Source organism: Pleurodeles waltl, chromosome 3_1, assembly GCF_031143425.1.
Source record: "Pleurodeles waltl isolate 20211129_DDA chromosome 3_1, aPleWal1.hap1.20221129, whole genome shotgun sequence".
Taxonomy (NCBI): domain Eukaryota; kingdom Metazoa; phylum Chordata; class Amphibia; order Caudata; family Salamandridae; genus Pleurodeles; species Pleurodeles waltl.
In genome coordinates this window covers 351,002,429-351,029,163 of record NC_090440.1, presented here as the reverse complement: position 1 = coordinate 351,029,163, position 26,735 = coordinate 351,002,429, and the positions used below count along the sequence as shown (strand labels likewise).

Here is a 26,735-nt window from a genome sequence, read left to right as displayed (position 1 = left end):
CCGTTCGAGTGGAAGGTCTCGAGACCGGCCGCAGAGTCATCACCACTCTTCATCCTCCAAGTCATCAGGACATTCAGGTCACAAGAAGAAGAAGTCGAAGAAAGACAAGCGTTCTTTGACTTCACCCCGTCGATCGGATGATACGACGCGGGAAAAGCGTCAACGCTCCAGGCCTCCATGAACGGAGCCTTCTTCTGGGTCGGCTCCGTGATTCCCCGACTTCCCGGGAGCAAGAGCCACCCCTGCCCAACTCAAAGAAATTTATGAGGCCATGCACCTCATTTTTGGGTGGTCCAACCCACCTTCGGAGCCTTCGGGCACAGGGGAGTCGGTTGGAGTCCCTTTGGTTTCAAAGCCGTCGGCTTCAGCCTCAGCTCCGGAGGGCCTCTCCTGATCCAATTGTGGATCTGTCCCAACGCTGGTCGTGCCACGACGACCTTCCGCAACGCCGATCGTGCCACAATCACCTTCCCCGGGCGTCGGGTCAGACGTGGACGATCCGACGTTGGTTGGGCCCACAATCGACTTCAACCCCATCCTCATACCCGATGACCCGGTGCAACGTTGATCGATGACAATTCCATTCTCTATGGGCTCTCCTGGGTCCAGGGTTGATCCAGACCCTTATTCTTCTGGGTATGGATACGTGGAGAGGATGGAGGGGTCGCTGGACCCTTTAGAATACCAGCTTGACCCCCAAATGGACTGGGTGCAGGATTTGGGTGATGCCAGTGGTCTAGAAACCTCCCTTGACACTGGTATGCTCTCTCCTCCTAGCGTGGTTACGGAGGAGGGTGGTTCTTACTCTCTGGTGGTGAGAAGGGCGGCTGAGGTCCCAGACCTCAAGCTTCCTTCTGTGGAGATTAGGCCTAACATCCTAACCGACATGCTTCAGCCGGGGCTTCCTCTTCCGAGCACCTTTTAGCCTTTAATGATGCACTGACAGACCTCCTTTTGGGTACCTGGACCAGACCCAGCACGGGGGCTCCTGTGAATAGGATGATTGCCCGCTGCCATCGGCCTGCACCGTCAGACCCGAAATTCCTGATCCAACACCCCACGCCTGAGAGCCTTGTCATCCAGGCTTCTTCTCCATCTAGCGCATTCCCTGCCGCACCCCCGGATAGGGATTAAAAAAGGCTAGATAATTTGGGGAAGAAGTTGTTTTCTTCCAACAGTCTAGCGCTGTGGTCTGTGAACACTGCATGACTTTTGGGCCACTATTCCCATACTCTCTGGGATACGGTCACGCAAGTGCTGCCTGCAGTTCCGGAGGAGGCCCAGACTGTCCTCTCACAAGCCTTAACAGATGGGAGGAATGCAGCTAAGTTCATGATTCGTCGTGGACTGGATACGACCGACTCTCTAGGCAGATCAGTTGCATCGACGGTGACATTTAGATGACACGCCTGGCTGAGAATGTCTGGCTATTCAGGGGATGTCCAGCAATCCTTGATGGACATGCCCCTTTGATGGCACACGTCTCTTTGGAGACAAGGCGGACTCGGCGCTCGAGCGCTTTAAGGATTCCCGAGCCACGGCCAGGTTCCTTGGCCTCGTGCCCGCACCTAGACCCCAGCAGTCTGCCTTTTGCCCCTTTTGTGGCTACGGAAGGGGCACCCAACCGCGTCCTTTCCCACCTGGCCACAGACCTGCGCATGCTGTACACCTCCTGCACGGCCGTGGGATCCCACGTTCCCGGGAATCAGGGAGCCAGCGAGTCGCCCAATCTACCCCCACCCCCTCCTCAGCCTTCAAGCCTTCCTAGTCCACAGGAACATCAGCAGCCATTTGGTGGCAGGATACGCCATCACATGCCCCAATGGCAAGCTATTACCTCGGACAGGTGGGTACTCCAAATTGTCCAGAAGGGGCTACTCCCTCCCCTTCAAGACATCTCCTCCAGCCATGCCACCTTCATACAGCCAGATATCGGAGGATCATATGGCGCTTCTCCCCGAGGAAGTCCAAGCCCTTTTGGCTAAAGGAGCTATAGAAAGGGTTCCGTTGCCAGAAGTAGGCCATGGTTGCTATTCCCGCTACTTTCTGGTTCCGAAAAAGGACAAAGGTCTTGGACCTATATTAGATCTTCGGTCCCTCAATCTCTTCTTAAAAAAGGAGAAGTTCAAAATGCTGACATTGGCTCAGGTCCTTTCTACCCTGGATCCCAAGGACTGGATGGTAGCATTGGACTTGCAAGACGCATACTTCCACATTCCTGTCTTGCCGGCCCACCGGCATTACCTACGATTCGTGGTAGGTCACGAGCACTTTCAGTTTACTGTGCTCCCCTTTGGCCTTACCAGTGACCCTCAGGTGTTCACGAAAGTGATGGTAGTGGATGCAGGTCATCTGCGCAGGTTAGGGGTCCCAGTTTTCCCCTACCTCGACGATTGGCTGTTGAAGGCGAACTCACCCCAGACAGTCAACTCCCACCTCCAGACTATGGCAAATGTTTTGCATTCACTGGGGTTCACTATCAACGTGCCGAAGTCACACCTGACTTCTTCTCAGACGCTCCCATCCATCGGAGCCGTTCAGGATACAGTGCAGATTCGGGCATATCCTCCCAAAAAGCGAGTCCAGGATATTCGGGCTATGATACCAATGGTTTAGTCCTGGATTTCGGTGAGAATGACTCTGAGGCTGCTGGGCGTCATGGCCTCCTGCATCCTGCGGGCTCTGCAGTGGGACTTGAAGTTCCAGTGGGTGCAGCATCAGTGAAATCTCTCCGACAAGGTCCAGATCTCGGAAGGGACTGTGAGAGACCTGCAGTGGTGGTTAACGAATCAGGATTGGGTCAAGGGCAGATCCCTCTCCTTTCACCAACCAGATCTTACAGTTGTGACAGATGCGTCACTTCTAGGCTGGCCACATGGGAGAGGCAGAGATCAGAGGCATCTGGTCTCCAGCGGAAACAGGACTCCATATCAATCATCTGGAGCTCCGAGTGATTCGACTAGCATTGAAAGCATTTCTTCCCTCCCTCAAGGGGAGAGCAGTGCAGGTGTTCACAGACAACACAACCGCCATGTGGTATTGCAACCAACAAGACGGAGTGGGGTCGTGGACTCTTTGTCAAGAGGCACTTCATCTCTGAACTTGGCTGGAACATCCGGGCATTTCCCTGGTGGTTCAACACCTGGCAGTATCCTTGAATGCCAGAGCAGACAAACTCAGCCGACGATGCGTGGTTGATCACGAATGGCGTCTACATCCGGAGGTGGCGCAAGGTCTCTTCCTGCAGTGGGGAGAACCTTGGCTAGACTTGTTCACCTCCATAGATAACGCGCAATGTCAGCTGTTTTGTGGGGTGGAGTTTCCAAGGCGGCACTCACTCAGCGACGCTTTTCATCACAAGTGGAACTCAGGCCTCCTGTATGCCTTTCCGCCAATATCACTTCTGCCCAGAGCTCTGAAGAAGATCAGGCAAGACTGGGCCTAAGTAATACTGGTGGCTCCAGACTGGGCACAAAGAGTCTGGTATCCCTAACTTTTGAACATGGCCGTAGTTCCTCCGATCAGATTTCCTCTTCGGGAGGATCTTCTGTCACAGCAGCAGGGGAAGGTCCTCCACCCAACCTGTTGACATCTTTCGACTTGCCATCCGAAGTGTGTGACGTTATCTTGGCAGCCAGACGTCCCACAACCAAAACTATATACGCCTGTCGTTGGAAGAAATTTGTGGCATGGTGCATCGACAATTCTGTCCATCCTCTATCTGCTCCTCTGTCTCAGGTTCTTCTCTTTATTCTTTCCCTTGCCCGGCAGGGTTCCACCTTGAGCACTCTTAAGGGATATCTCTCTACTATCTCGCTTTCTTCAGATTACCTGATCAGCCTTTCTCATTTAAATCTCCCATAGTTGGGAGGTTTCTTGAAGGCCTCACACATCTCTTTCCTCCTATCCCATTCATCATGCCCCAATGGGATCTCAACCTGGTCTTAACTTACCTCATGTGTACCCCGTTTGAACAACTTTATAATTGTCCTCTAAGGCTCTTAACTATAAAGACTGTCTTTCTAGTAGCCATTACTTCTGCCCGCAGAGTTAGTGAACTCCAGGCTCTGTCATCTAAGCCACCCTTTCTTGCTATACATCCTGACAAAGTGGTGCTTCGCATGAGGGCTTCTTTTCTTCCTAAGGTAGTGACACCCTTTCATGTTGGACAGTCCATCACCTTGCCTACCTTTTATGCACCCCCACATCCCTCTCATAAAGAGGAGAGATTCCACCTTCTGGACCCAAAAATAGCACTGGCCTTCTATCTTGATCGTACCAAAGACTTCCGGGTGGGCAATCAACTCTTTGTGGGATATGTGGGTGCAAAGAAGAGGAAGGCAGTGCAGAAGAGGACCATTTCAAGATGGGTACTCTTATGCATCAAAATGTGCTACGCTCTGGCTAAAAAGCAACCCCCTGAAGGTTTGCGGGTTCACTCCACCAGAGCTACTGCTGCTACCACAGCGCTAGCACGGGGCGTTCCAGTCCTGGATATTTATCAGGCAGCAATGTGGGCATCTCTGCACACTTCTACCAAGCACTACTGCCTGGACAATCAGGTCCAAAGGGACGGCTACTTTGGCCGTTAGGGCCTTCAGGACTTTTTGGTGTGATCTTAGATCGCAGGCCCACCGGTGGGGATGGTATTGCTCGGGTATCTATTCAAAGGTAAGGAATCTGCAAGTAGAAGTCTCTATCAGATGTACAAGTTACTTACCTTCGGTAACAAAATATCTGGTAGAGACACATTCTAGTTTCAGATTCCTTACCGATCCGCCCACCCTCCCCGTACTGCAAACTGATTTCTAGGGACAGGAACTTTCCCTTGAGGGCCCTAGTTTTGGCACACCACTCTCAGTGTTCTTCATGGCTCCGTGCTACTGGTGTGGAAAGTCGTGAAAAGAAACTGACGTCAGCGCGCCAGGGTGGCGCCTATATACAACCGCAACGTCATCACGGCGAGCAGAGGTACTGCTCAAACAAAAATCTCTGTATCCAGTCTGACACCTGGGGAAATTCAAAGTTAAGGAATCTGCAACTCAAATGTGTCTCTACAAGATATTTCATTACCGAAGGTAAGTAACTTGTACATCATGTGCAGCTTTCATTTGAGCACCTATGCCTTCATGGAATTCTTTGGCATACACATAATCATGGTCCAATGATGTGGATGATCATCACAATATTTTAATACAGTATAGCTTTCTTTTGTTGTAAATCATATCTGCAGCACTCTCGTCAGGAAGCCCCAAAGGCAAGCTCAATTTGGTTTTAAATGTTGTTGTATGCCTTGCTGTACAGTATTTCTAAAAGTAGTTGGTAGCCAATGTTGTGATAGGGGTGGGGCACCCACCTTACATCTCCTTACATATAATCATATATATATATATATATATATATATATATATATATATATATATATATATATATATGCTACATCCTACCCATACAGAGTTTACATTAACAGCTTACATTAGACTCAGGGTATTTGTCTGTTATCTGTCTCCTCTGTTGTTCACTGTTCATTACTTGATAAATGCAGCTGTTGTGACAAATCACTCAAAGCATCGCAAACATATTAAAATATTGTGGTGCTTCAAATCTATTACTTCTAGAGGCCATAGTTACATATTAATAGCACAGTCATCCCATATGGTTAGTACTATCACTTTAAATAAAAAGAAAAATAGCATAAACCAATATGCAGGATACTGAGAGAATGGTCAACTCTACTGACGAGATTCGTTCCATACAAAAATACTTTACAAAGAATCATGTAACCCCGTGGCATATATTATCAGCAAAGCCCGAATACATTATCAGGTAACCTTGCCACACGAGGAATTGAGGATTACCCAAGGAAGCTTGTACTAGGCAAGTTGATGAGCTTGTGTTTCTATAAAATCGATTTTCATGTTTCATCCCAGTCTTGCAGTTGAATTCCGACTAGTTCAAAGAACTTCAACAGTATTGTTCCATTACTCTGTATACTACTTGAAGAAATCCACAGCTATTCTTTTGCAGACTTTATTGCATGCATAGCAAACAGTAAAATTGAGAAACAATTCGCTGACTTCACAGGTTCTCTGGCTTACAGACAGGTCCACTGCAGATTTTATCTGCATATTCTTTTTATCTATATTCTTTTTAGATTCTCAAAATTAGCAAGCCAAACAGACATCGAGGTTCTTGGGACTGTCACAACAGATAAGTGGGGTAAAGCAACAGACAAAATACAGACACTGTTCTGAGGGGTCAGTTGGGAAGTACTTTCCAGCCCCAGCAGTCAAGTTTAGTCTAACTGATAACATTACATACGCGAACAATAAAAACGTTGTCTTACTCCAGGAAGCAGTAAAGTCTTCAAGATATAAAACTACTACAACACCAGTAGCAGCCAACTGCGCACTATACAGGGAAATGTTATGCTTTATTTTTGCAACCTAAAGTGCCACGTGCCCCAAGACCAATATGCATCCACCATCACTAAATAATGACCTCAACAAACTGTGACAGAGTCTAAGATCCCTAAAATCTCATGGACTGCTTCCTTTGAATTCAATGCTGGTAGAGAGTTCAAGTTGGTCAGAAACACTCCTCAGTCACGTGTTGTCAGCGCTCCTCTATCTCAAAGAAAACCCCTGTGAGACACAGAAGAAAAAGAGAGGGCCCCTTTTTTTACTTGGAGTCTTCTAGTCCCAATAAATACAAAGGATTCGCCACTTAGGTGACTTTGTTTAATAGCTCTTCTTGGGCAAGGTGGAAGTGAGAAATGTCCCTCTCAGCGATGTTCTTTATTTTTTAGTGGCCTTTGGTCTGCAGCTTTCAATGTTGTAATTGGCTTGAGGTTGATTGGATTTTTAGGTAGCATTTTGTTTACTTTTATGAAATAAAGATTTAGAAACGATTACTTGATAAATACATATTAAATTATTTAGTTCCACCGTAAGTTACATGTAGCTCTTAAAGTTATAGTCATTCATTACTGTTGAGGGAGAAATTAATTTGTATTTTAAAACTTCAAAAGGCACACTTACTCTGTCGTCAATGGGACCTCCATCTACAATTTAATTCAATTTAGAAAATAGTCTACAGACCGTCTACCCTCCCCAATTGTTGGACACGCTCTTGAATCTTGAAGGTCACTGAACCTTCCCTCGTTGTATGCCAAAGCTTGGATTGTGCTACGTAAATAGCGAAACATATATACATACAGAGTTCAAAAAAGGCATAAAGTGAAAGAGCACACAACAGTAGCAGATTGAATAATTTCATATATTTTCAAACCATGCAAACGGTTATTAAAAATGTAATTAGTTCTAAAAAAGTTTGCTTTCTGGACATCACTTATTTGTGTCTACCTATGAAACATTGTGGAAGGATTCTCCAGGATCTGCAGATAAATTATTGAGAAGCCATGACCCAAAGACTAAATGGTGTCCTGTGGTGTGATCACACCATAAATAGACCAGATCTCTTCCAAAACAAGAAGATAACCATGCTTACATTATGCCATGTCAAAGTCTTCAATAAGAAGCCCATGGGAATTAACAATGGTTTCAGAAGAGTTTCAGTCCTTTGATGCATTCTGTCATCATCCCACCACACCATCTTACTCTGGAAAGAAAAAGTTTGTAAACTTTCAACAATTAAGGGCATAGGTAAATGATAAAACACATAGGCCCTCATTACAACCCTGGCGGTCGGTGTTAGAGCGGCGGTAAGACCGCCAACGGCCGGCGGTAAAAAAAATGCCAACATAGACAGCCACTTTAACACTCCGACCGCCACGGCGGTACAAACAAATAGCATGGCGGTCACCGCCAACAGACAGGCAGAAGACAATGTACCGCCCACACTATTATGAGAGACCAATCCGCCACCTTTTCCGGGGCAGAACCAACGCGAACAAAAACACGGCGGAAAGAGGACTTGGAAGGGAAAACACTCCCCTCTACACATTCCACGAGGAACCAGGACGCCATGGAGCCAGAACTCCAAATACTCCCTGTGATAGTATTCCTGCTCCTCTACCAGGAGCACGAATGACTGCAGCGACGACCACGGTGAGTACTGCACCTACAACACAGGGGAGGGGGGAGGGAAAAGAGAGTGACGCACACATGCAACACGCAAAACCCCCACCCTCACCCACAACAACATACACACAAATACATGCTGCAACATTACATTTACACCCCTCCACCCCCCCCCCCGGAAGAACGCAAGGACAAAAGGAAATTAGTTGAACGATTGTAATCAATAAAAATCCATTAGTCAAAACTTTAAATACAGTATAAACAATTATGTACACCAACTATACAAGTCCGGATAGTGCACCATTCATAGTCCGTGGACCACTGGGCCCAAAATGCATGGGCGAGGCCCACACTCAATACCAGACTCCAAACGGAGAGAACACTGCTGGGGCATCAGATCGAAATGCAACATGCACCTCAGGGGGAAAGGAAGGGGTGGCACCTCAGCCGGATGAGTGCACGACGCCAGCTCCACGAGGGGGCTCCATGCCCATTGATGTATCCTGGGGAGTGCAAAGCCACAGTCTCTCAAGTCTCTACAGTGGGTGCTTTGCCCACTGCTTTATCCTGGGAAATGCAAAGCCACAGTGTCTCAAGTCTCTCCAGTGGGTGGGTTGCCCACTGCTTTATCCTCGGGAGTGCAAAGCCACAGTCTCTCAAGTCTCTCCAGTGGGTGGTTTGCCCACTGCTTTATCCTGGGGAGTGCCAAGCCACAGTCTCTCAAGTCTCTCCAGTGGGTGGTTTGCCCACTGCTTTATCCTGGGGAGTGCAAAGCCACAGTCTCTCAAGTCTCTCCAGTGGGTGGGTTGCCCACTGCTTTATCCTGGGGAGTGCAAAGCCACAGTCTCTCAAGTGGATAACAGTCTCCACTGGTTCTGGAGGGGGCTTTGTGCCCAGAGTGCTTCACCCTGCCAAGGACTGAGGTAGTGGATGTCTTTATCCACTGGTTCTGGAGGGGGCTTTGTGCCCAGAGTGCTTCATCCTGCCAAGGACTGAGGTAGTGGATGTCTTTCTCCACTGGTTCTGGAGGGGGCTTTGTGCCCAGAGTGCTTCATCCTGCAAAGGACTGAGGTAGTGGATGTCTTTCTCCACTGGTTCTGGAGGGGGCTACGTGCCCAGAGTGCTTCATCCTTCCAAGGACTGAGGTAGAGGATGTGACACTCCACTGACGGTGGTGCAACATGCAAGCTGCCCAGGCTCCTGGAACTGACCATCAGCCTCGGCCGACTGACCACTGGGGATGGCAGCCATGCCTGCGGTGGTGCCACTGGATGTTGCGGGGCCGCTGTCGGTGCTGGCGGCAGTGTCAGTAGCGGCGGTGCTTGCGGCGGACTCTGTGGCATCGGTGCTGGCGGCCACTCCGAAGCATCGGTGCTGGCAGCGGCCTCTGTGGCATTGGTGCAGGCAGCGGCCTCTGTGGAATGGGTGCTGGCGGCGGTCTTTGTGGCGGCGGTTCTGGTGGCGGGCTCAGTGACTGCGGTGCTGGTGGCAGGCTCAGTGACTGCGGTGCTGGTGGCGGGCTCAGTGACTGCGGTGCAGGCAGCGGGCTCAGTGACTGCGGTGCAGGCGGCGGGCTCAGTAACTGCGGTGCAGGCAGCGGGCTCAGTGACTGCGGTGCTGGTAGCGGTACATGTGGTGGTGCGTGTGGCGGTCATGTTGGATGGTGGCGCAGCTGTCTTGCCACTATCCATTTTTGTTTTCCCTGAGCCCTTGGTGGCAGGTGTTTTCACCTTCTCCCTCCGTGATGTGGGCAACTTTTAGACTTTTGGAGGTGGCGGAATGTCCTTGCCCTCGCCCCGCCGAACACTGGCAGCCCTGTTGCTTGGCGCACTCCAAAAGCCAGCAATTGCTGGCACCACTGTGCCCGGTGATGTGGTGGCTGAGGTGCTGGGTTGGGACCTGGAAAGGCAGGCCCTAGGGGACGGACTGGGGGGGAGGTGTAGGGAAGAGGTCAACATTAGATAGGAAAAGCTTTTTAGACACACTGGGATGGGTAGATGGAGGGGGTTTGGGAGTGGAGGAAGAGGTAGTGGATGTAGGAGGTATACGTTTGCTGACTTTGGGTGAAGGTGCATGGGATGGAGGCTATTGTGAAGTAGATGGCTGTTGGGTGGGTGTGTGGCTGCGTTTGTGTACTTTGGGAGGAGGGCTCACATATACAGTGGTAGAGGACACTGGGGATGTGTGAATGGTAGTGGGGGTGGTGAGTGCACATGAGCGGTGTGTGGTGATGGGCGTGCTGGTGATAGAGGTAGTGGCTGAAGATGTAGTGCATGCAGGTGTGAGTGGAGACGGGAGGAGGAGGGAGACGTGGAGGAGGGGGACACAGTGGAGGCAGTGGATGTTGGTATGTGTGCATGGGTATGATGCTTGTGTGAGTGCCTGTGGGATGTGTGGTGCTTATGTTTGCCAGAGCCACTCTTGTGTGTTGAGGTGTGTGCATGCTGGTCTGATGGTGTGCCTGGGATAGGCTGAGGTACAGGGGATTGGGTCTGGGTGGAGGAAGTTGGAGGGGGGAGGCTGGACACAGGGACAATGGCTGCCATCAGTGCAGAGACCAGAGCCTGAAATGCTCTTTGTTGGGCTGCCTGGCCAGAATGAATGCCCTCCAGGTATGCATTTGTTTGTTGCAAATGCCTCTCGACACCCTGGATGGCATTCAGAATGGTAGACTGCCCAACAGTGAGGGATCTCAGGAGGTCAATAGCCTCCTCACTGAGGGCAGCAGGGCTGACTGGGGCAGGGCCTAAGGTGCCTGGGGCGAAGGAGATGCCCACCCTCCTGGGTGAGCGGCCACGGGACACAAGCTGAGGGGCTGCTGGGAGGGCGGTGCTGGTAGAAGGGTGGCGGCTGTACCTGTTGATGCGGGGGGCACAGAAGGGCCTGCCACCGCAAGGGAGCTCCCATCAGAGGAGGAGTCGCTGTCTCTGAAGTCACCTCCTGTCCCCGCCGCGGAGCTCCCCTCGCCCTCCGTCCCACTGGTGGCTTCAGACTCCGTTGTCTCACCCTACAGGCCCATGTGGGATGCAGCTCCCTCCTGCTCCGTTGGCACTGCTCCTCCGCCTGATGATGGTAATGCACACAAGAACAGGGAGACCACAAAAAGGGGGGGAAAGACAGAAGAAAGACATGTTCAGTGCATGCAATACCGCTACCGTTGACGGACACTACAGACACAGCAGCCCTCTGCACTACGCCATGCACTTAGAGTTCCTTAATTAATCCCAGGGACATGGGGTACAAGGCCTATGCCCGATTGCTGCACACATGGAAGTCACAGGAGCCTGACTAGGTGTAGTTGGCTCTTAGTGGTGGGGTTGGGGTGCCACATAGCCTGCCTCACCAAGGGACCTTGCCTACAAAACTCGCCCTGGCCTAGGGGAACACACAGCCCACCTCCCCCACCCAGACACCTCGTAATGCGCGCAGAGTCAGATGGATGTGACTGTACTCACCCCCTTGTGGCTGCTGTGATGCCCTCAAGCACCCATCCAACTCTGGATATGCCACCGCCAGGATCCGGAACATCAGGGGGGGTCATGGTGCGACGGCACCCCTCCCACGTTGGGAGGCCATCCCCAGCTGGGCCTCTGCCATCTTTTTGCTCCAGCGGCGAAAGTCCTCCCATCTTTTCTGGCAGTGGGTGCTCCGTCTGTGGTAGACCCCCAGGGTCCGGACATCCTTGGCAATGGCACGCCAAATATCCTTCTTCTGGTGGGCGCTGACCTAGAGGAATAGTACAGGGGAAAAGGATAATCTTTAACCGTCCGGACTGTCACAGTCATTGACCCACGTTCCCACCCTTGCCCTGACGCACATACACTAACCGTCCGCTCATGCAGGCCTCAGTCCCCCCGTATCATCCATCCACACCACTCCAAACAGGCATTGCCCATACAGCAGGCTCACAGTGTACTCACCTGTTTGTCTGGAGGACCGTAGAGTAGCGTGTACTGGGGGAGGACCCCATCCACTAACTTCTCCAACTCCTCCGAAGTGAAGGCAGGGGCCCTTTCCCCAGACACATGAGCCATCGTCGCTTCCAGATTGAGGTCACAGCTGAGGTCACAGCAGCACTTGCAGTGTAGGTCCTCTCCTGTCGAAGGTCAGGTATCAAGTGAGTGAACAGACAGAAAATGGCGGTCACGTCCGTGGCGGTGCGTACCATCACCACCGGCGTACATCATCATTGGCTCCTGGGACCCATAGGGTCCAATGTTAACCAATGCCGGATTGCTCCGCGGAGGAATATTTTGGCGAAATCTTTAGGGCACCTCACTTGGCTACCACTTTTTCAGTTGATTTTTCATTAGTTTCTCATCTCATCTGAGGTGGAACTAGTGATTACCCTGAGTAAAAGTAATAGGGTACCTGGCCAGGATGGGGTACTTATTGATTTGATTAAATGTAATATCCCTTTTTGGGCTACTCACCAATATTTTTAACGGTTTGTCACATACCACTGTACCCAGTTCTTGGAGAATGTCAGTCATAGTTCCGATATTTTAAAAAGGCGATCGGTCACTCCCCACGTGTTATAGACCGATCTGTCTGATTGACAGTATGGCCAAATACTAGGAAGGATCATTTATACAGGATTATGGAGTGGGTGGATGCAAGGTCCACTTTAAGTGGATTGCAGTGTGGGTTTAGAGGCAAACTTGGCACCACAGAGCAATGCCTCAACCTCAGTCTGGTGCTAGGTAACTACACCGTGGTGAAACGCACACCCATGTATTTTCCTTGCATTTATGGATTTATCCTCAGCATCTGATTGCGTAAATAGATGACAATTGTGGGGCATGTTGTTGAAGCTGGGACTTGATGCTGTCATGGGGCATTTTTTAGCTTTTTTGCCTGAGGGAATGAAGGCAAGGGTCTGTATTAATCAGTCGGGGAGGTTTCTGGAGATATTGATATTCACCAGGGAGTTCGAAAGGGTTGTGAATTGGCCCCTCTTTCATTCATACTCTACATTAATGATTTGCATTTAGCACTTACTAGTGCTACCCGAGATCCCAATAATTGGGTGTAAGCCCCTGTCTGCACTTTTGTACGCAGATGCATTGCACTCTCTTGTTTTTGCTTTTCTTAATTTTATGACCTTTCTTGATCTTAGGACCAATTTTACTAAATTGCATATCATGTCTTGGGGTCCAAAGGGCAAAATCATGTCTACACTGTCGATCGGGTCTGATTTTTTGACCAGTAAAAGCGTCTTTTCTATATTTAGGTGTGCTTTTTTCAGCTCAAGGCTCCTAGTCACCCCATATCGTGTATAGTACAAATAAATTCTCAAAGGCTAATAGGGTTGTGGGGAGTCTTCTTCAAGAGGTGACCTGTAAAGTTGGATCATTTTTTAAAGCTGCTGTACGCTCGCGGAGAACAATGTTATGACCTTTTTATTTATTTTTTATCTCTGTTTTATTGTTTTTGTGCTTGAAACAATATATTGTGATTCTTGTGATGAATTACCACTGTTTTTAGTGTTGTGCTAATGGGTACTAATATTAATGAATTCTTTTATTTTATCAAGATTGTATTTGTAATAATTGTTATACTTGTATGTGTTTTAATTGTGCTTAACTTTTATGGATGCTAATAAGCTACTGAATAAAGGGTATTGAATTGAATCGAATTGAGTATTTATTATTGCGATTTAAAAACAAAATAATTTTTGGACAATGACAAACTGCAATTCTAGAGTAAATATTTAGGATATATTTCCCACCAAAGTGAATACATGGGTCAAGTCTAACAATATATTTGCAGTGTTCTAGATGTCAAGAAACTGTTACCGGCAATTTGCACACATTTTCAGCATGTCAGACATTTAGGGGTTCATTATGACCCTGGCGGAAGGCGGAGAAGCGGCGGTAAGACCGCCAACAGGCTGGCGGTCTTTTTTTTGTATTATGACCATGGCGGTTACCGCCATGGTCATCCGCCGCTTCTCCGTTCCGCCCGCCAGGGCGGAGATGACCGCTGGACTGGAGACCTGGGTCTCCAGCCCGGCGGCCGTCACTATACTGCCGGCGGTATTTGGACCAGGCTGACCGCCATGGATTTCATGCGGTTTGAAACCGCCATGAAATCCATGGCAGTGAGCACCATCAGTGCCAGGGAATTCCTTCCCTGGCACTGATAGGGGTCTCCCCCACCCCCACTAACCCGACTCGCTCCCCTAAACCCCCACCATCCCTGCCACCACCCAAAGGTGGCAGGACCCCCTTCCCACCCCGACCCCCAACATAACATCACTGAAACACACACGACACGCACGCAGGCACCACCAACACACATACACGCACACACGCTGACACACATGCCAACATCCACACACACAGTCAGACACGCACACCCACATTCAAACATACACGCACACATCCATACAGACATACCTACAGACATACACGCACTCATTCCCAAACACACAACACCCCCGCAAGCATACACGCACTCACACACCCCCTCTACATACACACACGCACACCCCCATGCACGCACACAACACACATCACCCCCCCACCCCCCTCCCCTCACGGATGATCGACTTACCTGGTCCGACGATCCTCCGGGAGGGGACGGGAGCCATGGGGGCTGCTCCGCCGACACCACACCGTCAACAGGAACACCGCCACGCCTAATCACAGAACGTGATTCGCTGGGCGGTGTTCTGTTGGCGTGGCGTGGAGGTGGAGCAACCTCCACTTCCCCGCCGCCCACCAGTAGGGCTGTTGGCGGTTCTCCATCCGTAAAAGGACGGAGAGCTGCCAACGGTCATAATAGGCCAAGCGGCAAACCGCCACCACTGGCGGTCTTCCGCACGGCGGTCCCTCAGCGGTCTTGGAAAAAGACCGCCACGGTCAAAATGACCCCCTCAATCATTTCTGAGTACTTATCTCCAAAAATAGATATAATTCAGGAGAAAGCAACATTCCCAACGGCTGTAAGTATTTTCCTAATCTTGGCTAGAAATGAGGTATTCAGGCGGAAGATTCCTGATTGACAACAGTCAGATCAAATGTGCTCCACCAACAGTTGAAATTTGGTATCAAGCTTTCTCACAATTTTGTTCATGGTACAACATAAAAACAGAGAACATAACAGGAAGGGAAGATTGATTAAAGTATGGCGCTACATCCATGTACATGTGGCATTCTGCTATATCCCTAGAGTGTCATCTTTCTCAACGTAATAAAAATAAATGGCGTTAAGCTGATGGAGAGCAATACCTACTATTATAATGCCAAAAGAAAGTTCAGGGTCATTGTGCTCAATACATGAGAAAAATACATTTCTGAGCAATAATTAACAATTACGGTCTGCATAGTGAACAACAAAGGGAATTGCCAGGTTGCTGGTTGGTGGAGAGTTGGAAACACAGAGAAGAGGGCCTCATTCTGCCTGCCCTGTTATTATGGAATAGCCATTAAACTGATATTGCTGGGTGTTGTTCACTGGTGCAGTAGTACCGCCCCATTCCGTATTCAGAAAATGACCATGGCCAATGCTATGAACAAAGAGCTGAGGGTCATCATGTTTGTGCAGAAAGGACTTCTGCTTATGAGTCATTTCAGGTGTAAATTGAGCTATTTTCATTTGTAAATGTAGGTTTACAGCTGTAGATAGTTTTGTGAATCAGGACCCCTGTGTAGCCCAGGTTTATGAGCTATTTGATGAGCTCCACAAGAACCATTGGTTTAGGGGAAATATGGGTGGTTCTGCTGAGGGAAGACAATTGTTGTGCTCAGAGGTTGCACAGATTCCACTTTTAGACATCGAATACCGCTAGAGTAATACGTTTGTCCCTGAATAGAATTTACAGGGAAACACTGCTAAACGTGAAGTCTACCTAGCAGAAAATTTAGGGTTTGGTCAGTTTTCCAACTTTGATCAATTTTCCAGGGTTAGTGACTGAAGTGAAGCAAGGGGTATATGATAGTTGCATATGTGCGCCCTCAATGGTAATAAACAGAATAGAAACACTGTTCAATTGATTGTTTTATTGATTTAAGGCATGATGTAGAATTATACTGGTTGCAAAAACTGGTCACAGTTTGTGACTAATATTTTTGTAACCAGTATAACGTTTTACAAACTGGCCTTTGTACCAATAGGTTGGTTTAGAAAATTCTGAATCGTATTGGGTTGCAATCCAACCTACCTAATTAATATATAACTAGTGGTCCCCTCAGCCGCTGCCTACTCCCCTAGAAACCTTTTCTATCATTTCCATTGGGGAAGATGCCCAAAGGGAACCCTTCCATTTTGCAAATGTGTTAGCACCCCAACGTGAGAGTTGGTTACTTTTCAATGGTTACAATGTATTAAGTGAAAGGATAACAGCTGAACAATGTTTACAAAATGAAATAATAGTTTTTTGCAAGCCATTTGTCATGGCGTTTAGTATATAAAACGACCAAATACCAGGTCTGATTGTGAGGTGGGACTTCTTTACAGCCAGTTCAATGAAAGGAGAGGTTCATTCAATGTCACTACAATAGGAACATATGTAAGGTGGCCAATCTGCTTGAAATAAATAAATATGCCTCTGGAAAAGAAGTGAGATATTCTTCTTGCAACAGCACTGTACTATTCTCCAGACATTGCTCAAATCACAACCAGTTACAACACAGTGCCCGCTGCAGGAAACGCAGGTGAGCCCTCGCAACAAATATAGTATATTTGTATCCCTTTAGCTCGATATACCCAAAACTGTTTCTAAAGCAATATATTTACTGTCTACACAAAACAACACCAACTGCAGCGTACTCGAATGTTCAATTAATTTGAGTAACTCTCATATTTTATTTTGTCTATCCTCACAGGTGACGGTGCTGCTAGTTCACATAAGAGAGAACAGGATGAATCCCTAGTGATCTCTACAAGCAAATCTGATCTTTTCGATGACCCTTGTTACATAAATACGCAAGCCCTTCAGAAAACATCCTGTCCTCCCAAATTGGCAGTGTGTAAACAGTTATGTGGGAGTCCTCAAAATAACACAGGTATGCTACATACAGGATACGACAAGTAATCTTCATAACGTGACAGAATTCCGTACATTTCTTGGTATGCACTGTAAAGAAACATAGCCAAACCATACATTTTCTGATTCCATTAGTGGTACCTTATTGCTTCTCATTGGGCGATGAGGAAACCATTCTGAAAATGCAGTTCTTGTGTGTTTCTATGAATATCTGTGCATTTATGTGCAGTACTGATTCGACTGTAGTGGTTTTCGTCTTCACCTGTGAAAATCTATTGCTATATGAAAAAGCCTCACAACAGAGCTGTAGTTGACATTGGTGCAGCTGCAAAGGCGGCTCCTTAGCTATGGCAGAGGAGCGTCGCCCCCCACCAGCAGCAGCAAACTTTATAAAAAAAATTGAACGATAATAAATGATGTTTATTGTCATTTTATTTTTAAAGGACGGGTCAAGGAGGGATGACAGCCATAGAGGGGAGTGGTGTCAACTTCCCTCAGTGCGCATGTGTGCTTTGCCAGCTGTCTTAGGATGGCCAAACACACATGCACACTGAGCTCTCTCCAACCTGGCACCGTGTTGCCTGGTTGGAGAGAGCAGGCACAGTCTCCCAGTCAGCCTGGCACGCAAAGCCAGTGGGCTCAGGCCAAGCCTGACGCTGTTTTCATGCTGCCAGAAGCGTGAGAGCAAGCAGTGTCAGGATTGGCTGCATGGCAGGTTGGGAGCTTGTTCCTGCCTGCAGTCCAGCGGAGATCAGAAATGCAGCGGTGTCAAGGTAAGATTTTTTTTAAATTATTTTTGTTTTTTTTTGTCTCTCCTTGCCCCGCCACTTTGTTCCGTTGACAGCCACGGCTGTGCAGCAGCATCATGGTCCTGGGGGGTAAGGGGCACAATGTGCTCTAATCCAATTATGGCTGTCTGGTACTACTCAGATAAGATCTGGAGTCCTTGCGAGTTCTAGATCTATTGTTCTTTTAACCATTAAAAACACACACACACCCCCCACACACACCGAAAATTATTTAAAGTATTTGATCATTGATAGTGACATTCTGTTTTGCATGTATAGGGTGCATTTAATTATTAAAGCTGCTCATCAGTGGCGTTCAAACTGAGTGCATTTTCATAGTGAGTAGAAAAGTAGGAGGGCCCGAACTCTGCACACTGAGGCAACGCCAGCTCTTGACTTGTAATGTCAATTGCTTATCAAGAAAGGGCACTAGAAAGAGAGTGTGTCACTTGTATCACGAACTTCAGTAAAAATTCCTCGAAATTATGCTAGTATGTTGTCTGACTTTTTTCATATTTGTATGACGTTCACATTGAAAAAACAAGCATTGGCAAAGGCAGAAGGTTTCGCCTCAATGTTTTGTGCCATGTTGCACAGAAGCAAGGCTGCCAAACAACATGACTGAAAGTAAGGAAAAAAGTGCTATGGCACCGCGCTTTTTTTCACTTTCAACCATGCTGCACAGCAGCTAACACTATAGTACAGCATGGCTAAAAAACATAGACAAAGCCAATAGATCTCACACAGGCAAGACCTTTTGGCTTTGCAAATGATTGTTCCTTATGGGGCCAATATTTTGCTAGGCATTAATGCCCATTGCACCATTGAAATGCCACTGCTATGAATGGTGCAGGTGCAATGGCATCATGTGGTGTGAGGGAGCCAATGAGCACCAATCATGGCTGTGAGAAAGTGGATTTTTGGTTGAGCAGGGTGTGGGCATTTCTCAAGCAACAACCACAATCTTTTTCAGAGTGAAACACAAAAACTCACTTAACTGGTGCTTAACCGTCTCGTAGCTTGGTAGAAAGCAGTCAGGCTTAACTTGGAGGCAATGTGTAAATTATTTGTGCATCACTTAAACAGTACTAAAGTGAAAACACAACACAAAAACCCATAATAATGTATACAAAATACAGTGAGATTTAATAAATTCTTTGACATAAAAACAACAAAAATCCAATCAGTAGAACTGGAGACATGCAATATTAAAGATTTAGGTAAAAATAGTGCCTAGAAGCACAAAACACCAACTGTCTTTATCTGGGTGTGCTAAAATGGGACAAAATCACAAGATACAGCGACCAGGTTAGACCCGCTGAGAATTGTACCTTGTGTTTTAGATGTAGTACTTTGCGGTGTGCAACTGCTGATCGCAGAGCATTGTGGGGTCTTGTACCAAATCTAGCTGCGTGGGTTTGGATGGGGACTTGCGAGGTGAGATCCACATCGAGTTGCATAGCGATGAGTCGGTTCCGATAAGGAGCTGTGAACCTGCGTCAGATTGCTTTGCACTGCATTGGTTCTGATGTGGACCACAGCTGGGCTGGCAGAACCGTTTTATCTCCACTCCCACGGGTCCAGGATTGGGAATGCACCACTTGGGAGTATTAGAACTCACAGTAGGCAGTGTCCAGGAGTGGAGTTCAATGTTATCCTATGGTAGAGGTATGCCTTTCAGTAGTGAAAAACAAATTTGAGAGGTTTTCACTACAAGAGCACGTAAAACTTAAAAGCACATATCCAACTTTTTATATACAACACGTCCTGTCGTAGGGGCTGTTTAGGGCCTACCCTAAGGGTGATTAAAATGTATTAAAAAGGAATGTGCACACAGGCTGCAATGGCATGGTATCTGAGGCATGTTTAAAATGTTACCTAAGTGGGAGGCACAACTGGTGCAGTAGGACCAATAGTAGCATTTAATTTACAGGCCTTGGGTACGTGCAGTACCAGTTTACTAGGGACTTACAATTAAATTAAATGTGCCAATTGGGTGTAAGCCAACTGTACGATGTTTAAAGGAGAGCGTGCAAGCACTTTAGCACTGATTAGCATTGGTAATGTGTGCAGGGTACTAAAGCCAACGAAAATAAGTTCAGAAAACAGGAGGGGTGGAGAGCAAAAGTTCTGTTGGACTATCATACCAAGGATGTCAGGTCTAACAAAGTCTGACTATAACTACCCATATCTGGTATGGACCCATTACTCTCGCCTACATTATGGTCCATTGGTTTATCAACACTTTGGAGGTTCTATTCAAAACCACGGGCCCATATTTTGTTGTGAAGCTCTGGCAAACCAATAAGGAGCAACTCACTGAGAGACTCCTTAGCCTGAGCCACATCAGAAGATTTTTAAACATTTTAGGATAGCGTTTTTTCCAGGTATGTAAGTAAAGTAAGTAACTTGTCTTAGATTGTTTAAGTCGTAATGTTTTCTTAAGCTGTAAGTATCGTTTTTGACGCTATAAAGATTTGTTAAATGGGTAACATGGAAAATGGAACAAAATAGGTCAAAATGTATCCCTGCCATTCCAAGTCCGCATCCTTTTTTTGAACGGTCCACAATTTCAACGTAAAGGTACTGCAGTCTTGTTGCAAAATGCCAGCACTCTTTCAATCTACTGCACTGCTGAGAAGCATCAGTGCACCAGTGTCATATAATTTGGGCCTCCGATGCCACATAATTCCAGTGTCACTGGTTATGGTATGTTAAGTGCATTTGTATAGGGGATACCCAACATGTTCAAGGTCTGCAACTGCTTTCAGAATCTCAGTACCTTTTATGGTTCTGAGATTCTTGTTGCCCACAGTCAAAATAGTGTATTTGGGTATGTTTCCTATCATTTAGATGTAAGTCGCATTTACATTGGATAGTTGGTGGCAAAGCTATAGTGCAGTACTATACATTGTTTATTAAACAAACATATTGGATAAAGACTGCTACCTTTGATTAGGGATCTGTGTGGAGCATTATGTGCATGGATGCATGTTTCGAAGGATATATTGGTTTTGGTCCGCTAGGCTGTGTAGTTGTTCATTGTTCGGCACTGTGTGAATGTAATGTATCGAGGCAAATTTCCCCATTTTGTGGCTTTGGAGACATTCTATGTGTATTCTGGTGTGGCTATATGTAGATGGATGTATCAATGAGGTGGCAAATTCTTAGCCAAAAAGATCACTTGAAGCCAATTAATGTGCGCGACGATGCCAACAAGTTTATAATGTGCACTGTAAGAGGTTATTTAATGTTGAGTACTATAGAGGCCCAGTTACTGCCTTTTAAGATGTATCTGTTGTGTTCCCTTTTGGGCTATTCTGTGACATATTAATACAGTGAATCTAGGGTCAAACTTGCCTATAAAATCCAGGCTTTCTTTACAAGATACACATTTGCCTGCAAATAACTGTAATTTAATTTAACTGGAAAATCACCAGCAAACATGTATTCCTGTCAATATGTATGTAGTGATGGTCATTTTTACACAACGTATTTGAAATGTTTTGGGAAGCTTTATAACGTGAGCTTGAAAATATGTCACTTGCTAAAATTTGTGCAGTAAAGTTGAAATAATGCATGTTTCTGCTTTAAATGTAGAATTAAAAGAACCAGCTTGTCCCGGTTTGATGAGCAGAGCTGTGACTCCTTGTGGCTTTCCGCATATAAAGCAGCACATGACCCACGAGGACTGGTTCCACGGGAAGTTATCCAGAAAGGCAGCAGAGCGTTGCCTGCTGAAGGATGGCGATTTCCTGGTCAGAGAAAGTGCGACCTCACTATCCCAGTATGTGCTCAGTGGGCTTCATGGAGGCCAGGCGAAGCACCTCCTACTGGTGGATCCTGACGGCAAGGTACGGCGTCATGTCTGACATCTTTCCCAAACAGTGCAGAAGCACTAAATACTCAACCAGCCATTATTCAAGAGGACATTTGTTAAACACTGTGCTGGAAAACATTATCTATCTTTTTATATTGTGTGTTTGATAGACAATATCAGAAATGCCTCAAAGGCCAGGCACTACTTTCCATTATTTTCACTTTTGGAGTGACTCGATACCTCCTGAGGTGTACAAAACATTTAAAAATGCTTTCCTTTCCCATTTCTAGCTCTCTGAGCAGGAACAGATAAAGCAACACTTTCATGCGATCCACAATAAGGCCCTTATTTCGCTTAGATTCTTCAAGTGATCTGCAATCATCAGCTTGTTGATAAATCATGTGTAATCACAGTTGAGTTTCTTTCTAGGTTGAAGCTAATGCAGGTAGTAATACTGGAAGGTGTGTTTCTTGATCAATCATATGTGGAAGTGTTCTTGACATGCATTGTCTCAAGATAAGATCAATTTGAGTTTGGCAAAAAATAAGAATTGCATGTTTTTTTCATGTGACTGATCTTCCTTTGTAAATTCTCTGATTTAGTATTAAAATCACTCTATTACTCTATCAATCTACCTTTGCACTCAAATTATTTTACCCAGATGCACTGTGTGTAGATTATTCTAAACTGCAGCTCACAAGAAAATCTGCTGTTCAATTTGTTTTCATAACTTGCCTGAATGTCTACCTTATACACTTCACACTGTCAAACAATGCTGCATTGTTATTAGATTTGTCTTTGAAAAGTGCAAATGACATAGGAATCCCATTAAGAGACAAAGATTCAGTTTCAGTCCATTCCTGTGTTTCTCTCCGAACAGAGAATGTTGTTGTTGCTGTATTTCGAAGTAGTATTTAACGTCAGAATGCGAAATTTAACAAATAGCATTGCAATTCATGACACGCAAAGGATCAGAAAGACCCGCCTATGACAACTGCAATCACAGGGTTAAAAAAAACACAGAAGGTTAAGCATTCCAGATTGTATAATGAAAACAGGACAAGTATTCCATGCCCACAAATCTAAGTCATTGAAATACTTCAAACGTTTTTATGCCCATAGTCCTAGATCGAAGAAATAGGAGACCAAGAATTCAGACACTTATAGCTCCAGGCCAGAGTTATTGAATGGCAACCACCCCAGCACCTGATTTTTTAGAAAATATATTAATTGCACTCCAGGGTGTGCAACCCCAGGGCCTGCAACCCTGTGAAAGTGGACTTTTCTCTCTAGGTTGCTTTTGTGTATGTTTGTATCTTAAAAGTTAACATATAATTCAGTATTGCTAGGCACCATAGGGCTTGAATTAGCAAAAAAAAAGGTCATACAATTCAAAGTTGTTCCAAACAGGGGCCCCCAAAATATGTCTTGCCAGGCCCCCCAAAATCTGTAACTTGACACTGCACCCAAGGCACAGTAGCAGACAGACGACTATGCCAGGCATTCAAAGACCTCCAGTCGTAGAAACAGAGGTGGTCATTCCGACCTAGGCGGGCGGCGGTTGCCGCCCGCCCGTCGGAAGCCGCCTGAATACCGCCCCGCGGTCAATAGACCGCGAGGGGTATTCTGACTTTCCCGCTGGGCCGGCGGGCGATCTGATTCAGATCGCCCGCCGGCCCAGCGGGAAAGCGCCTTCCACAAGGAAGCCGGCTCGGAATCGAGCCGGCGGAGTGGAAGGCGTGCGACGGGTGCAGCAGCACCCGTCGCGCTTTTCAGTGTCTGCATCGCAGACACTGAAAAGCCTAGTTGGGCCCTGTTAGGGGGCCCCTGCAGTGCCCATGCCATGGGCATGGGCACTGCAGGGGCCCCCAGGGGCCCCAAGACGCCCGTTCCCGCCGGCCAGGTTCTGGCGGTAAGAACCGCCAGAGCCAGGCCGGCGGGAAGGGGGTCGGAATCCCCATGGCGGCGCAGCATGCTGCGCCGCCATGGAGGATTCCCCAGGGCAGCGGGAAACTGGCGGGAGACCGCCAGTTTTCCCTGTCTGACCGCGGCGTTAGCGCCGCGGTCAGAATGCCCTTAGGGGCACCGCCGGCCTGTCGGCGGTGCTCCCGCGCCCGTTGGCCCTGGCGGATTGTATCCGCCAGGGTCAGAATGAGGGCCAGAGTCAGTACCTATACATGGTAGAAACAGGGACCAATAAATGTGAACTTCAAACATTGAATATGATTTTTAATGGTTACTAAGGATGAAACTAAACCATCTTTACCTTCTTTTCAAGGTAAGGACAAAGGATCACGTGTTTGATAACATAGGACATCTAATACGGTATCACGTCGACAACAATTTGCCAATAGTTTCTTCGGGAAGCGAGTTATCTCTCAAACAGCCAGTACGGAAAAACAGCAGCACGGGGCACAAAGAATGAACCATAACCGACAGTGAAATGCAAACGTTACTAAAAATGTGATTTCTACTACACTCTCTGCTGGATTTCAGAACGGACAGGTAGAGGCTGAATGAGACCAATTATTGCAAAGGTGATGACATGAAAACATTATAAGAACTATTTACATTTGTGAAAAGACATTTTGAGAAGTTACTTTGAAAGTCATTGTGAACATGGACATTTTTAAAGCACAACTGGACCCAAAAACGCAAATGCAGCTTAATGCACTGCTGACAGTGACTTGGCTCATGAAACTACTGTACTGGGAAAATTATTATTTATATTAAATTTCTTATTGAGTTTTAAAAAAAACATATGTAAGCCGAAATCTACATATTTGCCAAAATAAAGTATCAGTTGAATACAGTTTAATGTAGTTTGCTTGATATGCAACAATGTTATTTCATTTTGCTATTAACAGCACTTTAAATATGAATAATATGAAATGTATAAAATACTAGTCAGGACATAGAAATAGATTTTTGTAGTTCTTTGCTATTATATTGGCAAAAGTAGTTTTGTTAAAAGATAGCATAGCCATTTTTGCAGAATGTAATTTTCCACTTTAAATGACAATCACACACACACACACACACACATATATATATATATATACATATATATATATATATATGTAAATATATATGTATTTGTGTATATATACTTAAATATATATAAGTGTGTGTGTGTGTGTGTGTAAAAATTCCAGTATGAGTTACAAATGCTGACGCATGTTAAAAGTATATTTATATGCATTACATTATAGTAGTGCTATTACGATGCAGTAAGAATGTGTATTTTTTTAAGTAGGTCATATATTTTCTTCAATTCAATATTAATTGTTACAAAACAATGGTAGGAACGGAGAATGATTTAACTATATATTTTAAACAATAATAAAACTGTTTGAACTTTGCAGTCTGAATAAAGTCATTTTCTTCAAACAAATTACTTGTTTGAGACTGTATGATCCTAAATGTATGTAAAGATTTAGTGGCCTGTCTTACCTTGTTTGAAATTGTGAAGAGACCTAGGACTGCGGCAGCAACAGCTTGTGAAGGCAGTTGGTGAGTACAGGCGTTAATGATTAGCTACTCATAATCATATTGAGTATTTAGGTTACCAGTGGATACCTGTGAGTATGAAGTGTGACATAGCCCAAACCATATTTCAATGCACATAATGCACATATACAAGTACTGTGTGTGGATTGTCTTATAGTGGCACTTTAGTAACACACTGAAATTGTTATTGAGATGTGTGAGATAACACATTATCTCTTATGTGAAACACCAGCGTGCCAAGGAGTGCCATTTTCCTAAACTAATTCCGAAATAAATCACAGCCATTTCTTGTATCTAAATTCAATGCCAACAGATGAGTCACTGAATAGTGAAAGTCATTTATTAGAAATCAGCTACTGCCATCAGCAAACTAACCGACAAGCAATCAATGATCTGTTAACGTTCTTGGAAGACCAGCAAAGTGAATAATTACAGGGACTCTGCATTAATGTTAATAGCATATGAGCATCTGATGGCAATACTAAACTTGGGGAAGGAGTTAACAACGAATGTCAGGTATTATCACAATATGCCAAGGTATTCCCACTGTCATAACAATGTATGCTCAAAGGTTGCACCGTGAAACTGACAAGGCATGGTGGTATCTAGCATTTCAATTTTCTGTGGTAACGTGTAAACCAGCAAAACACTGTTAACACTAGCATGGAAATGTGCAAACTGTCATGGTAATTTCCGCATTGAAATTGTGCAGCCTTATAAATTTATGCAATGTGAAAATGGCATGGAAATGTCACAACTGGCAAAAATATTTTGGTAATGTGGAATCTGGCATGGCAGTGGGAGTTTTTAGGAGCAATATGCCAACTAGCATGATGGTTTTGTGGGGCCAGTTTGAAAATGGCATGGAACATGGACACTGGCACGGCAAATTTCTGGGGCCATTGTAAAAACTATCATTGCACCATGTACTCATGAATCAGAAAACTTGTTGTGGTCATTATCAGAGAAAAGTGGAATCTAGTATGGCAATGCAGAAACTGGCTTAGCACCTATTTAGGGCAATTCCATAAACTGGCAGGATACTATGTATTTGCCTTGGGCAAGGTGAATTGGGCAGGGCAATGTGCTGCTTGCTTTACTAATGTGCAAAGTTGGGCTGCTGTTTTGTGGAGCAACATAGGAATGCTAATGGTGTATAATTCAGGCAATGGGAACCTGGCCTGGAAGTATATAAACTGGCATCGTAGTGTAAAAAAGTGGCAGGCTGGGGGCATTGATCAGAATTCTGGGGTTTCTGAGCATCATATTATTAACAGCACACTGGAATATTTGAACAATACCCAGGTGTTAAAGCCAACACCCTGGAATGTTTGAGCACAACTCATATATATATATTTTATGATTTGCAGAACCCTGAAATATAATAGCAATACTAATGGTTATAAGAAAGGGCCTCTTTTCACATGGTTAGCCCCCCACTTTGTGTGTGGTACTTGATGTGGTTTCAAAGTTGTAGTGCCCAGGGCCCTTGCTATACAGGATCGCTGGACCAGATCTCTTTCCTAAAACTGTTGTGATGCGTTGACAGAACTGGCAATACCTTTAGCTGGCACTATAGGTCC

The 26,735-nt window shown here is 46.1% G+C and overlaps 1 protein-coding gene across 1 annotated transcript in view; it reads left to right on the top strand.

Annotated features, from left to right (window-relative positions):
• The window catches only part of SHC4 (SHC adaptor protein 4), a 271,212-nt gene extending 246,208 nt beyond the window's left edge, over positions 1-25,004 (top strand). The window contains exons 10-12 of the mRNA XM_069222504.1: positions 16,874-17,053; positions 21,423-21,676; positions 23,921-25,004. Of these exons, the coding sequence (XP_069078605.1) occupies positions 16,874-17,053; positions 21,423-21,676; positions 23,921-24,067 (581 nt within the window). The 3' untranslated portion in view covers positions 24,068-25,004. The remainder of the gene's footprint in view (positions 1-16,873; positions 17,054-21,422; positions 21,677-23,920) is intronic.
• Positions 25,005-26,735: the final 1,731 nt, after the last annotated feature.